The 16,364-nt window shown below is 39.0% G+C and overlaps 3 protein-coding genes across 6 annotated transcripts in view; 1 reads left to right on the top strand and 2 right to left on the bottom strand.

The window, feature by feature from the left end:
* Positions 1 to 16,364, bottom strand: part of LOC143738186 (uncharacterized) — a 58,918-nt gene that overhangs the window by 31,515 nt on the left and 11,039 nt on the right. The gene's annotated exons all lie outside the window — the stretch shown is intronic.
* Positions 6,894 to 15,595, bottom strand: LOC143738157 (uncharacterized). Its single transcript, XM_077230137.1, has 6 exons — positions 15,574 to 15,595; positions 12,736 to 13,017; positions 11,254 to 11,325; positions 10,768 to 10,912; positions 7,665 to 7,944; positions 6,894 to 7,526 (listed from the first exon to the last, which is right to left on the bottom strand). Exons 1-6 carry the CDS (start codon positions 15,593 to 15,595, stop codon positions 6,894 to 6,896), a joined length of 1,434 nt encoding a protein of 477 aa, XP_077086252.1.
* LOC143738177 (E3 SUMO-protein ligase ZBED1-like) lies at positions 8,294 to 10,206 on the top strand. The gene is made up of 3 exons (XM_077230182.1): positions 8,294 to 8,474; positions 8,519 to 9,545; positions 9,636 to 10,206. The coding sequence occupies exons 1-3, from the start codon at positions 8,311 to 8,313 to the stop codon at positions 10,152 to 10,154; spliced, it is 1,710 nt and encodes a 569-aa protein (XP_077086297.1). The 5' UTR covers positions 8,294 to 8,310; the 3' UTR covers positions 10,155 to 10,206.

The raw sequence follows: 16,364 nt of genomic DNA, 5'->3' as shown, positions 1-16,364 counted from the left end.
TAAAAACATGATAATAATTAATAATTTTTGAACATTGACTCTCAGGCTTTATTCACATTTTTCTCATGGTTTATCAATAGAATTCATAAAAGTATAGAATAGAATATCATAGTTCTAATAGGGGCTCATTGTAACTCAGTGTGACAACATGCCCCGCCTGAGCAACTGGGGTTTAATCCCGGCGAGTGTTTCTGCTGGTTACATCAGCATTAAAGAAATATCTGTTAAATAACAATTAAAACAATATCAGATTTGTCTAATTTTTAATAAACACACAAAAAAACAGATGAAAAATTAATATAAGTAAGAAATGTACTTTTGCTATGGTTAAATGTTCAGTGATATCTTACGAAGATTTCTGAATTTTGGCAGTTTTTCTCTGTATTGTGTTGATGTGGCAACTAGTAAATACAGTAAGTTTCGTCATGCTAGCATGTGTGTGTGGAAGTGTTTAAAGCAAGTGTGTGACAACTAGCCCCGCGTTACACTGTCCCGCTCTCTACTTACTCATTAGATATTAGTAATTTAAAGTGCTTTACATACAAAAATAATGTAAAATAATCACAACTGATGCATAAAAATAAAATAAAAACAATAAAAGCAAAGAACAATAAATGATTAAAATGTATTTAGAATGTATTAAGAATCTAGAAATAAAACAGAAGGAAAAGTGGACTCACCGTGCGCTTGGTATTTCTAGCTCACGTTCTGTTCATATTCAGTGAGCAGATCTGTAATGTATGATATATATCCTCATATCTACATATCTGCATATATACATATCTGTATGAGCTGCAACTCTAATGGTGTTTTTGTGGAGTCCATCACAATAATACATCTGTGATTAAAGCTTGAACAAGTTCCTCTTGTCTGGAAACAAAGCATCTTATTCTTGCAATATTTTGGAGATAGTAATAAACTGATTTAGTTATTGCTTTTACTACTGGAACTAAGATCTGACTCCAGAATCACAAGAATACTTGATTTTTAGTTGTTCGACCCCTATAGAGTGAAGGAATGCGTTCACTTTGACAACTTCATCTTTATTTCCAACAGTAATGACCTGAGTTTCTCTTTGTTTAACTGAAGTAAGTTTTGGTATCCAACAGTTCATAGTAACACATTTCACTAGTACATTAATGTACATTAGTACTTAATTATTCAATAAATACTTCACATTAATTAGATACTAATACTTACTCTAATTGTTACAAGTAAGATTTTTTATTTTACCAGTAAGATTTTTACTTGAACCCTAGTGGCCGTTCTGACACATAACAGGATGAGTAATAAAGCTGCGAGCAGCAATTATCAGGTTCAAGCACTTTAAGGCCTTTAAGCGCATGCGTAAACCAGAATTATGTTTTATTTAGCAAGCCTGTACCCATCATAGATGAAAAAGACTATTTACAGCCAATACAGTCAATTAAAGGTGCAGTGTGTAAATTTTAGCGGCATCTAGTGGTGAGGTTGTGAATTGCACCCGACAGGAAGTGATGTCATCGTCTGAGAGTAGCCAGTTCAGCAATGAGGTTTCTTTACAATGATAAATTAAGAAATTAGGGTTACTTAATTATTCAGTAAAATAATACTGTGAAATTTTTATAATGTGAAATCATATTCAACCACCCTTTTAAAGTATTAAGTTTTGATTGACAGTAGTCCTAGAGGCCAAACTGGTCATTTACACGCCTGACAAATGCGCTGGCGTCTCCCAGTGCCTGATATCTTTCTAATCTCTCACAGGACTCTGGCGCTTCTCACTGGTAAATAGCCAATACTCAGAATATGTTCAGGCTTTTTGAATACTAAACACTACTTTACAGTTTGTGAATTTATATTTATGAGTATGGCCCTTTGAGTATTAGCATACTGAGCAGAAATGTACATTTAAATAGTTCTAGAACCTATTAAGTTCAGGATATCTTTAGTCAAATAAGTTACTAGTAACCAAAAAATAAGTATAAGCCAAGTTAACTAGTTCCAATTTTTCTTAAAAAGTACTAGTCACTACTGGAATGAGCACTCGTGTCTAAAAAATAAGAACTAGTATCTAATTAATAAGCTGTAGTATCTTTATAAAGGTACTTTTAAATAATGAGCAGTATTATCTAATGGAATAGATATCTATAATAATAAAGAAAGTACTAGCAGCATGAAAATACATAGTAGTATTTTTTAAGGATTCAAGTCCGATGTTTTCCCGCAGGTTTGGGCAACTTTTAAGTAGCCGAAGGTAAACACTTTTTCCGCGGGTTGTTTTCCAGCCCTGTAAGTACGATTTCGACACTCCAACATCCCAAAATATCCCTCAGACTCACAAATATAGTAATAATTCAGATTGTTTGCAGACATTATTAAGCACCAGCTGCCCGCCACTGAACACAACGTGTCAAATAGTTCAGATGAGGATGAAATGTATTCTGTAGAGAATATCAAAGGTTTATCACAGTTTCGCTTCAAATTTCTGTTCAAATTGAGATGAATAAACTTCAGCTGTCCAAATGCTTTAAAAAATAATATTTCTACTTCTCCACTGATCTTCTTGTGTGAACATGAAAGAAACATATCCACAAAAACTGAACTTTTAATCTCAAGGAGTGAAGACAAAAGATTACAGTTTATCTCTCAATATATAACAGTATAATAGTAGGCTAATCTATCTACAGAAAACAGCTCATTTATAATAACAGAGCCTCATCTTGTGGACATGATGTGAACTGCACTCCAATATACAGTATAGTAGTGAGGAGACCAAATCAAAGATACATAAAAAAGTTAATAAAATAATAATAAAATAAGTCAAATGAATAACATTTATGTAAAAGTAAGTCCTTGCAAGGGGTAAAGGAGCTAAAGTGCACTTAGCTCACTGAAAAAACTGGCTTCTGTAGAAGCTTTCTCATTTGAAAGGGTGCAAAGTGAAGCAGCAAAAGCTTTAAGTTCATTAGTCAAATGAGGAAAGGACGTTTTTTTTTAAATCTGCATTTATGAATGAAGTATTTAGCAAGTTCAAAATGATTATTAACCAAGTAGTGCTGTGAACAATCTTTCTTAAGTACACCAAACTTGATTTGTTTGTATTCAAGGGGGTTTACACATGTAATAATACATGACAGTTTACTGTACAATTGAGACCAAAACAACTTCGAGTGATTACAATAATAAAAAAATTTTCTGTGGTTTCAATATCAGTTTCACAAAATTGACAATAGTTTTCTCTGATATCAAATTTAGATTTCAGGAATTCTTTAGATGGGTATAAGTCATTTATCACTTGAGTATGAGTCACTTTAGGGAGACTTGGAAAGGTAAGATAATTCATTCTCAATTCCTTCACCTCTTCTGGGTTAAAATCTTTGAAAATATTGTAACGTTTAATTCTATTTGGATGAAGTCTATCAATAAAAACACTTCTAATATATTTGTTGTTTGATTTCACACATTTGATCCATGGTATTGCTTGGAAACAACGTCATAAAAACAAGCCAGACAAAACTCTTTTTCACACACTTTTTTACTGTGGAAGAAAACATGAAGTGCCCACCGTTCCCTTCACAGACATAAGTTGGGAGAAATGTATTAAATCAGTGTTTCTGTGGAAAGACCTTGAGTGCAGAGAAAGTTTTATAGCAGAAGAGGCAGTTCAGGCATACAAGTTACAGGATAAACCAGCTAACACTGGCTAACACTGCTAACACTGGCTAACACTGCTAACACTGGCTAACACTGCTAACACTGGCTAACACTGGCTAACACTGGCTAACACTGCTAACACTGGCTAACACTGCTAACACTGGCTAACACTGGCTAACACTGCTAACACTGGCTAACACTGCTAACACTGGCTAACACTGGCTAACACTGCTAACACCGGCTAACACAGGCTGACACTGGCTAACACAGGCTAACACGGAGTGCTACAGCCATTTCACAAACATCACCAAGATACGAGCACAAAGGAGAAGAGAAGGCCGTATTAGCTGAAGAAACTGCAAATGAAGGTTGGTATTATATTGTATAGACAGGTGGTGCAGTATAAGACAGTATACAGTTAAGAAAGTAGTATGGTTTACAGTAATATAAATTAAATATAAATGTCCAATGTATTAGCAGTAGCCTTATAAGAGCAGAATAGATATGGATATGCAGTATGAACCGAGTTGTAAAGTACTTGAGTAATTTTACTTGATTACTGTACTCAAGTATTATTTTTGGGGATTTTTACTTTACTTGAGTACAATTAAAAATCAATACTTTTACTTAATTACATTTTTTAAGTACTTTTTACTCCTTACAATTTTATTTACAATCAAAAAGTTCTTTTTTGGAGATCACTTAATTCTATTTTCCCTTGCTATTACCAAACCAATTGAATTGCGCTGATGCCCAGTTTAATTTAAATGTTATTAATTCTGCCAATGAGATTCGTTTTCACATTCCCTGAAATTGGTCAGACATGTTCCCTGGTCATGTCGCATGTATATCTGCATCTGCTGCTGTGAGAGGCTTTCAGCACTAAAAGAGCTAGACTTCACACTCACTGTTGTGAAAATCAGCAAAACTAAGTTAAATCCGAGGTTTTACAACTTTAAGTAGTAGCCAATCAGATAGTAGTCTTATAGTTTGACAATTAAATACAAACAGTTCTAAAACCTTGTATGTGGTTCATTCACTTCATGTTTTTAGAAATTAATAGCTTAAACAAGAATCTCTAGTTTTCATTCTTGCTGTTACTTTTACTTCAATACTCAAGTACAAATTTAATGTGGTATTTTTTACTTTTACTCAACTACAATTCTGGCCAGAGATACGAGAGACTAAAATTTTCCCTCAGTACTTGTACTTTCACTGGAGTAACATTTTTGAGTACTTTTTACACCTCTGAGTATGAACAACATATACATATATGTGTAGTAACAGTATAAGAATAGTACAAATAATATAGATAGAACGTTACAGTGTATTAACAGTAATATATAAGTGCATGCCAGACATTTCTCCTCCTGTACGTACACTTAAAACACGGTTAAAACATCGAGAAATCAGGGAAAAATTACTTTATGGTCATGTACTAATACTTTTAACACCAAATGCCAAACGAACATCCAAATAACAAGCAGGAAGAAACTTCTAGCCGTTCTCTATGTAATCTGTGAACGCAGCAAACAATAACAATAACAATAATGCCTCCTACTGGAAGCAACGGGTATCGCACTCTAAAATAACTATCAAAATAAAAGTCCCACAACAGAAGTCTTCTTTAACCGGGAGCCTTTTATACACTTCTCAAAATGGTATTTTGTTTTCAAATGACACACACAAACCATCATGTGAATAGACTTTTATAAGAACCAGTTGAACACTGATGTGCTCAATGTAAAACACTATGATGAATGGAAAACACTTCTTCTCCGTTCATCATAATGACTGAGGCCTTTTTATAGTTCAGTGTTACACTTACTGCAGACAGTACATTCATTAGTGGGTTGTAAAATACTTGAGAATATTGTTTTTATACTCAGAACACACAAATACACGGTAACAAATATATTTAATTTTTCCCACAAAAACAATGTACAGTGTAGGCTACATCCCAACAAACAAAGTTGCACATACAGTGGTCTACATAAAAACAACAGAAGAATTTGCTGTTTGTGAAGCACGCCCGCCGTCCGACTGGCGAATTCTGTTCGGCAAAACAATGACAGACACAGTTGTGCTGTTATCAGTAGCAAGTTACTCTTGTAAACCTTTATTACAATAATTCAAAGATTATGTTTATATATTTTGTATAATTAAATCACAATATCTTGTGTCACCTTACATGTGACTCACTCAAACAAAACACCAATAAACGTGTTGCATCACTCTTGTAAGTCTTTCTTATACTCGAGTAGTATTTTTCTCAGAGAACTCAATGCTTTTCCCCGTAAAACATACATCACAGTGTATTACAGTCTCTGTTGTCTGTGCAAATGTGTCCTACTAAATAAATACTGTATAACTGAATAGTTGAGCAAACCATTGGTTACACAACCATTCAAACTGAATTACTATTTACAGTAGGCCTACAGTGTATATATACTTAATCAAAAGATCATTGAAACAAATGATAAAATCTAAATATCAACAGTTGCCTATATAATTTACTATGCAAAGATTATATATGTTATAATATTCAACAATTACATAGGCCTATGTATGTATACATATACTTCAATCTTGAAACCCATGGCGATTGCTCAAAACATCGCTCTTTATGCTATAAACACAATTATAAAGCTATAAACATCACATGACTTTGGGTATTCAGTGTTCTGGAGCCTCTAACATTCAGATTTTATTATATTAATATCAGGCCTGACGTGACACGTCCGCGAAAGAAACGTAATTTTCATAAAGACAACATCGTCTCAAACATCTTAACTCTATTTAGGAAATGTATATCACCCTCCTAAAACTGTTATCAGTAGCGAGTCGCTCTTGTAATGGCGGCTTCTTCTCTGCGACACAATAAAATAAATCAAATACATGAACAAAGAAATTAATTATCCCTGTGACTATACATACAGGGTGTCATATTAAAGGCCCTTGCACACTGAGTCCGACATTTTCGTATGCGTTTTTTCGTATTCGTGATTCAGTCTCTGGATTGTCAAAACACCATTCAAACACCATCAAACTGCTTGCTACGGATGCGAAAAACGGAGAAAATCGACCCGATTCGATATTTTTATGACGAATGAAAGTTTTCGCAGGCAGTGTGTGCAAGTGTGATTGACATAACGTGAGGTCGTATTTATTTTTTAACGTGCGAAAATTTCGGATGCGAATTTCGGACTCAGTGTGCAATGGCCTTTACAGTTACCTAAAAAACAAAACAAAATAAACTATGCTGCATCCTCTCTTCTGTTTTGGTCTGGCCACAGCACCTCATCCACATCACAAGCAATGTTTTCCCTGGCCAAGCAGCGGCGGAAATATTGCCTAGCATGGCGATCCCAGCCATCAAAAGCATCAGCTGCTATATCTCCACATGCGTCCTCCATAGCATGGAGAAGGGAAATACGCGTTTGTGGATTTCGGTCATACACTTTCCATCTCCAGGCAGAAAAAAATCCCTCAATCGGATTGAGGAATGGAGAATATGGAGGGAGATAAACAACTAAAAAGCGTGGGAGTGCAGTGAACCAGTGACGAACCAGAGCAGCGCGGTGGAGACTGACGTCGTCCCAAACGACAGCGTACCTGATCCGCTCTGGGCCGGCGATCTGATCCGGTGGGATGAGTGTGTTGTGGAGGGAGTCCAGGAATGCCATCAGACGGGCGGTGTTGTAGCGGCCGAGGGTAGCGTGCTGATGGAGGACGCCGTGGCGGGTAATCGCTGCACACATCGTGATGTTCCCTCCGCGCTGGCCGACGATATTCCTTCCCCTCTTTCGTCTATTTGTGAGGTTGATCCCGACCTCATCAATGAAGATGAACTGGTGCTCCACTGCAGACACCTCGAGCTCAAGCACTCTCTGAAACACACATGACAACACCAGACACAGACATGGAGTGGTCACTATTGTGAAGCGCAATCATTATGATTACTGAAATATGTATAATTTATACAGTGTAGAGAGTGTGCATCAACTGTGGGATTGTATAGGACTCACTTGAACATAGTTATAGCGCAATTCTTTGACTCGTTCTGAATTGCGTTGAAACGGCTCCCTGCAGACCTTCATCCTCAGATGATTTCTGCGCAAGACTCGGTCCAGTGTTGATAAGCTAACCCTATCAATATTTTGAAATATCTCATTGTTTTCTATTATTTTTCTTTGTATTTGCCGTAATGTTATGGGGTAATTTTCTAGGACCATGTTGATGATTTCAGTTTCCTGTTCCGGAGACAGAACACGTTCCCGACAGCCTTGTGTTGGTAATCTTTCACTTCTGCCAAACAAATAGTAAAATACTGTAAATACTGTGTAGAAATACAAAGTAGGACTACATTTCCCAAATATTGAAACATACTTTATTTTTACAGTCCTACAGAAGAGTCCACAGTAGGGATGCTCATTTTGACCGTTTAACCGTTAACCGATAGTAAAAATTTTGACCGATTAATACTATCAGTTAAACGGTTTAAAACGTTTTTTTTAAGCTTTTTTTTTTTTTTTTTTTTTTTTGCTGCATGGTTTAAAAAACAAAACTATATAGGTTTTACTATATAGTTAAAACTATGTATTAACTCACGGGGCGCATTGACACGCGCAACCACACACGTGCCTGCAGACATTTTTTTACCGAGCAAGCAAAATGAAGCGATCGAAAAGAAGCACGGTGTGGGACCATTTCAACAGAAAGGGCGAAGACGAGGTTACCTGTAAAATATGCTGCGCTGTTTTAAAATACAGCAGTAGTACGAGTACGATGCAGTATCATTTGAGAAGCAAACATCAACAAGCATCGAGTGATGAAGGGCAACAAACTGCCCAAACTTGCCCGCCATGTTGTCAGGGAGAAGATGCGATGCACGGCGATCTGAGGAGATAACGCAGAGAATCTGTTCAATGGTTGTAAAAGACACTTTGCCCATAAGTGTCGTCTGTGGTGAAGGTTTTCAAGAGCTACTGGGCTATATTGAGCCCAATTACGAAATCCCATCAAGATGCACTATTACCCGTAGAATTGAAGCCCGTTTTGAGGAGAGAAAAAAATCGCTTAAATCACAACTCGAAAGCACAAAGTGCGTGGCCCTTACGACTGACTGCTGGACGGCACTCACAACGGAGAGCTATATAACAATAACGTGTCACTACATCGATGAGGACTGGCAAGTTAATTCAGCTGTCCTTCTAACACAGAGTATGCCTAGCAGACACACAGCTGAGAACCTTGCAGCTAAACTAATTGATGCGGTGGAGACATGGGGACTTAATGGGAAAGTGTCTGCATGTGTTCATGACAATGCACGCAACATCGTGGCTGCAAACTCTCCAAAACGGGTGAACTGGGAGTCGGTTCCGTGTTTTGCTCATACACTACAGCTAGCTGTAAATGATGGATTTAATGTGTTCGTGCATCGGGTCATCGTTGCAGCTGGGCGCCTGGTTAGGCATTTTAACCACAGCACCCCTGCATGCAAGGCACTGGAAGATAAACAATCACAAATGAAACTTCCGAAACACCAGCTCATTCAGTCTTGTAAAACAAGATGGAACTCGGTGTGTGACATGTTCGGAAGACTTCTCGAACAAAGGTGGGCTGTTACAGCTGTTCTGTCTGACCGAACGGTTACAAGGCTGCAAGATGCCAGAACCCTGGAGATACGAGACGAACACTGGCAAATAATGGAGGAGATTGCACCCGTGTTGGAAACTTTAAAATGTGCAACCACCATAATGTCATCAGAAAAGAACGTTTCAATTTCCAACATTTACCCCATCACCTTTAGCCTGCTGAACACACACCTGATGAGAGCCGAGGATGACGGCCACAGAGTGACGGAGTTCAAGGCAAAAGTTCGGCAGTCCTTAAGTGGCCGCATGCAGGTAGTTATTATTATTATTAGGCTATTATTATTATCATTACTATTATTGTCGTTGTTTTGTATTAATTGGGGGGTTATATGTTCGTCACAGGTTGACAAGGATGATCTGGTGGCCAAACCTGCGCTGATCGCCTCTGTCCTGGACCCTCGCCATAAACATCTCCCGTTTTTTGCACAAACGGAGAAAGAAGCCGCAAAAGCAAAACTTATTGAAATGTGTGCTGCTATGGAAATGGCCACTGCGGAAGATGAGACAGCGGTGTCTGCTACCCAAGCTGGAGATAAAGACCGCAGCCAAAGTAACGCCATGATAATGCTCCTGGGAGATGACTACAGCGCCCCTCGTCAAGCCACTGATTATCCAGAAGAGGTTGACATCTACATGAGAGACAATCCTCCATCTCTGGATATTAATCCTCTTGACTGGTGGAAAGCAAATGAAAGGCGCTTCCCGAAGCTGGCCACTCTAGCGAGACGTTACCTGTGTATTCCCGGGACATCTGTGCCATCGGAGAGGGTGTTTTCTGCCGCGGGTCTAACCGTCAACAGGCTGCGCTCCAGACTAACCCCAAATCACGTTGACATGTTGCTTTTTTTAAATAAAAATTAGACACGGTGTGGATTGAGGTAGGGCTGCTATTTTTATTTAACGAAAAATCTTAGTCTAACGGAAAAAAATGCCGGCTTTTAATCCGTTTCGTTCAAACGGATTCACTCTTTTCTTTTTGTCATGTTAATTTGTTAATTATCTAAGTGTAAAAATATATATATTAAGTGTAGGCATATTTCATGGTTTTTTTTGTATTATTTTATTCTGTTTTTCCTCTGTTGTCACAAAATTTGATCTGAATCCAGGTTCTGTGGTTGATCTGTTCTTTATGCTGCTGATTGCACTTTGCACATTAAAATAAACCCTTTGATAAATAAATACAATTGTTTTTATTTTTAACGGGTCACAGATACGCATTTTATTTTTATTTAATGCCAATTCAATATTAACGTTATAATCTTATCAGTTAACTGTTAATAATCGATTTACGAGCGGCGGTTGTCGGTCGGGAAAAATAACCGAAATGAGCATCCCTATTCCACAGGCAATACTGCACTACTGTACGCATTGAGTCTGTATTGATGTGCAGTTCTGCAATCTTCTAGTGAGAGTGTTTCTTACCGATTCTCATTTCAGAAAGTCCGCATGATGGATGCTACAGTTTACAGTGTACCTGCTCAGATTAGCCCGTACTCTTTGCCCAGCCTCCCCATAGCTGACCACATGATGAACCACAGTGTGTCGCATCTCATCAGAGATTACAGTCCTCGTCCTTCCTCCTCCTCGTCCTCCTCTGACTCTGTTTCCAGTGTTGGCATCTATTGCTCCACAACAGAAGAGATCCCCTGTTGCGCTTTTCAGCTAAAGCTCTGTTTGCTAATTGTAAAACTGTGTGACGGGTGTTTGTCCATGTGATGAGTCAGTGTGCATATTTGAATGGCAGTGTGTTCCTTGTGGAAACAAGAGATTTTCTGCAGGAAATTGTGTGTAGTGTTTTGAAAAAAGTGTGTTTTAGACCTGCAATTTGAGTGTAAAGCAGGAATTGCGCTTGTAGTTCAGCAGAATTGGTTCAGAGGCATGAGTTACATGTTGTGGTCATTGTTTCTCAAGTTCCAGTATTTGTGTGTAAACAATTGAGAATGCCTCATGTTTTACTCACGTCGATGTTCAGTGTCGTCAGTTTTGTCTTTATCTGTGTCGTTCAGATTTCCCTTCGAGTCTAGAACAGATTCTGCACAGAATATTGAAAGGTTAGTCATGCAGTTTAGTATTAATTTACTGATTAAACATAATATTTCTGCTCATCCAGTGATCTTCCCCAGGGCCGGCCCTGGCCAATTTGCAGCCCTAGGCAAGATTTTACCTGGTGCCCCATCATGCATCACAGCCCATTTCGCCCTGTCATTGTGTTCATGATTATTTATGTTTATTATTTATTATATATATATATATATATATATACACACACACACATTACAGCCTAAAAACAAATAGCAAGAGCATTATATCTAGCATTCAAGTCCCATTTATTTTTATAGCGCTTTTTACAATATAGATTATTTCAAAGCAGATTTACAGCTTTACAGTTTTGTTGTGTTTATAATTTTGTTCAGTATATAAAGCCGCTCTGGATAAAACAGTGATGTCATCGTCCAAATGTCATTCATGCACAAACTATTCATTGAGCGCTAGCAAAAGTGTTTGTTTTGCAGTTGATGGCAGCAATCTTCCACTAAACTATGGCACGTTTCATGTTTTCACCATGAATGAAACTGCGAAATGTCTTCTTTAAAGTTAATTTTACAAAACGTTGCTACTTTTAATAAACCTGTAGCCTATATAAATATCATTAATAATTTTTCGCAAATAAATCTAAAAAATGCCATATATCCCCCTCAAAACTGCACAACTGTAGAGTAAAACATTAATTAATAAAAGTGATAGTGAATGCGTCTAAAAAAAACTGACGTGATTGTTACAAATCACACTGTCTGTGGCCTCTAGAGAACTCAGAACAACTGTTAGCATAAAGTTTAAGGTAAAGATAACTGCCATTAAATTATATATCTTACTACTATGCAATTAGATAAACTGTTCATTCATTACATTACCTCTGTCTTTATCCCCTTTTATGCTCTTCTCTTCCGTTTGGCGCTGTATCTATTGCAGACTATAATGCTAATCTAAAATATGTCATGTAAATTTGGCCATCCGTCACAATCAGGTAACTTTCACCATGTCTAGACCTGGCGCGAGCTGCCACTCAGGCCTGTTTCTACGGGGTGCTTGAGTGTGTTAAGTGCCCTCAAACGAAAGCAATGCTGTCTACATTGGATGCAGCGAGGGGCGACGCTACACAACACATTACCAACAGTAAACTGATCGCGCGCGCTCTGTTTCTGAAGCACTTCAAGCACTCGCTGGGCGGGGGAAGATTGATGTGCCGGACCGGAGTCGGGGGACTCAGTTTTTGTGGAGTTTTTTTGCTTTATTTTGTAGTATTTTGAAGTGATGTTTTTAAAATAGTATTGGTAAAAAAAAAAAATGCACTCGTTCACTCATTTTGGCGTCCCTATTGAGTGGCGCCCCTAGCATTTGCCTATTCCGCCTATGCCACGGGCCGGCCCTGATCTTCTCTCACCTGTGACTGTGACTGTGATCAAGGCTTCATTATTAGAGTCCAGAACTCTGTATGTTCCAGTGTCAGTGACTGTAAAGTCATGAATGATCAGAGTCTGGTCACTGATGATCAGTCGATCACTGCTGACCCCGTGACCTCTCCTCCACACCTCTGTCCAGCCGGAGCGAGAGTTTCTCTCCACTTTATCAGCGTTGATCAACACAACATCCAACTTCAGATCCTCTCCTTTCTTCACAGAGATCTCATCTGAGGACAAACAGAAACATTCATCCTCAATCACAACTATAATAGTGTCATTTAATCACGGCCATAATCACATATTTAATATTGGGGGATCAGATGAAAACATTGGAAAAACCCAATCCACTCTGAATATTACAGTTTTTTCCAACTGCTTACACACGTTTTCAAAACTACACACCATTCCCAAAACTGCACACACAAAATGCAAAATGCCTCACATCTCCTTCTAAATGTAACACTGCATTTTAAATGCCATAAACACATGTCAGAATGAAGCATTTGCATCAAATGGCAAACACTTCTTTCATAATAGTACATTTTTGTACCATAAACATATGTAAACCAAATGTATATTCTTTAGAATACAGTAAAGAACACAATTGTGTGTGTGTGGTTTCTGTCCATTATTGGCATCCATTGTTCAAAACAGGTAATCTGACCTTTGACCTATTTATAGGCATATACTACAGTAAAGCAGTGATTGGTTAGTGATCAGTTAAGCAATTAGTGTTTGCACATGTGAGGAGTGTGTGTGTGTGACCTGGTGAAGTCACTTCCTGTTAGATTTTTGTGTTTTAGGCATAGACTGTAAAAAATATGGACACAGCGTCTGTGACGTCACCCATAGACTTTCTGAAGAACGGTTTTGAGGCCTTTTATGGGGGGTATGGGTGGCGCCATCTCGGAAAATCTTTTCAGAAAGGAACCTATCGAAAAATACAATAAAAGTCCACGGCACCAACCTGTAAAAACATGAATTTATGCTGTGAAAACGGACATTTTAACATGTGGTCTATGGACATTTGCTCACTTTTGGGACCGGCCCCTGGCGGATTTTACATGTATTGCAGTTTTTCACACTTCCGGGTAGGCTTCATTTATCAGATTAGAATGTTGCCGCTTGGTTTTAGGTAGAGAACTGTGTGTGTAGTGTTTTGAAAAAAGTGTTTAATGCAATTAAAAACCGAGTCAAAGGCTGAGAAATAGCTTATGGTTGTGGATATTTGGTGTGTAGTTTTGCTTTTTGAGTGAGAGGTTTCAAAAATCATGTGACATGAAAAGATTTTGTGTGTAAGCAGTTGGAAAAAAATGTAAGTTTGTCCATTCAGTGTTTCTGCTGTATCTAGTCCTACTACAAATTATAAGAATAAAAAATAAAAATATAAATATATGAGAATAAAAGTATCACAGTTGGGTTTAGTCAGAATAGACATTTTCAGATTTACAGATTATGAACATATTTACAGTGTTTTGAATATTATAAATAAATAGTTGTGAGATATTGCACTAAACAGTGGGAGTATTGCACTTAAAGGCATATGCCTTGGGAGGAGTCTTAACTGTTCAGGAGGGAAATGGCCTGTGGGAAGAAACTGTTCCTGTGCCGAGATGTTCTTGTGGCCAGTGATCTGAGTCTCCGTCTTGACGGTAACAGTTCAAACAGGTGGTGTCCAGGGTGAGTGGAGTCTGTGATGATTTTACCTGCTCTCTTCCTCACTCTGGAAGAGTACAGGTCCTGGAGGTTTGGCAGGGGGGCACCAATGATCCTCTCCGCAGTCCGGACTGTCCGTTGTAGTCTCCTGATGTCTGATTTGGTAGCTGAACCAAACCAGACAGTGATGGAAGCGCACAAGACAGACTCAATGACGGCTGAGTAGAACTGAATCAGCAGCTCCTGTGGCAAGTTGAACTTCCTCAGCTGGCGAAGGAAGTACAGGCTCTGCTGGGCTTTTTTCACAGTGGAGTCAATGTGATTGTCCCACTTCAGGTCCTGAGAGATGGTAGTGCCCAGGAACCTGAATGACTCCACTGCTTCCACAGTGCTGTTCATGATGGTGAGTGGGGGGAGTGCTGGGCTGTTCCTCCTGAAGTCCACGATCATCTCCACTGTTTTGAGCGTGTTCAGCTCAAGGTTGTTATAACTGCACCAGAAAGCCAGCTGTTCAACCTCCAGTCTGTATGCAGACTCGTCACCGTTTTGGATGAGACCGATGACAGTGGTGTCGTCTGCAAATTTCAGGAGCTTGACAGTGGGGTCTTTAGAAGTGCAGTCATTAGTGTACAGGGAGAAGAGCAGTGGGGAGAGAACGCACCCTTGGGGGGCTCCGGTGCTGGTGGTGAGAGTCCTGGATGTGTGTTTCCCCAGTCTCACTCGCTGCTGCCGGTCCGTCAGGAAGCTGGAGATCCACTGACAGATCGAGGATGGTATGGAGAGCTGGGTCAGTTTGGCTGTGAGAAGACCAGGCATGATGGTATTGAAGGCCGAACTGAAGTCCACAAAGAGGATCCTTGCTAGGGCTGCACGATTAATCGAATTTTAATCACGATCACGATTTTGGCTCCCCACGATCAAATTCGCGTGATCGAGCGATATTTAAAATGCGTCATTGCGTTCCTTATCAAAGCTTTTTGTAAGCGAATCTAGGCTCTGTAAACCACTGTCTGATCACGTGATTCCATGCACCGCGCGCGCAGCTTGGTTGACAGTCACAGAGAACAGAGTAACGTATAACAGATAGCGGGTCATAAGGCTATAAACAAAGAAAACAAAAAAAATGTCTAACGTAGCAGAGGGCGAGGCTGAGGAGCTTGTACCGAGAATCGGATCGTCATCCATTGTGTGGAAGCATTTTGGGTTCAAGGCAAGTGACACAAAACAACAACAGGTTATATGCAAAGAGTGCCGTAAAGTTGTGTTGGCGCCACAAAGCAACACAACGAACCTCTTTAACCACTTAAAAAAAAACCATAAAGTTCAATACGATGAATGTATAAGGAACAAGAAATGCATTGCAAAGACTAATCATCCCACATCAACTCAGACATCCATTGAAGCAAGCCTTTTTAGCGCATCGCCATACCCATCCACCTCCCAAAGACACAGTGAAATAACGAATGCAGTCGCATTTTATTTGGCCAAAGACATGTGCCCAATAAACACGGTGACAAACGAAGGCTTCAAATTCTTGGTCAACACTCTGGATAAACGATACGTGATCCCCTCGCGCAATTATTTTTCCAAGGTGGCACTACCTGCGATGTACAAAAAACGCAGAGGGGAAATAGAGAGTGATCTTGCCAATGTACAGTACTTTGCAACTACAACGGATCTTTGGTCAAGCAGGACAATGGAACCGTACATGAGTTTGACAGTTCATTACATCGATGAGGATTTTGCAATGAAGAGTCGATGCTTGCAAACGTCTTTTTTCCCGCAAGATCACACGGGAGAGTCAATTGCCCAGGGTCTGAGGGAGGCGATGGCCTCTTGGAGCTTGCAGGAGGAGAGGCTTGTCTGCATTACAACAGACAACGGAGCTAATGTGGTTAAGGCAGCTTCTCTAAATAACTGGACTAGGCTACAGTGCTTTGGCCACAGACTACAT

The sequence above is a fragment of the Siphateles boraxobius genome, unplaced genomic scaffold (assembly GCF_051911475.1).
Source record: "Siphateles boraxobius isolate OS27281-9 unplaced genomic scaffold, OSU_SipBor_1 14, whole genome shotgun sequence".
Classification (NCBI taxonomy): domain Eukaryota; kingdom Metazoa; phylum Chordata; class Actinopteri; order Cypriniformes; family Leuciscidae; genus Siphateles; species Siphateles boraxobius.
Note: the sequence above shows the minus strand (reverse complement) of the source record. Positions and strands in the feature narration are given on the sequence as shown.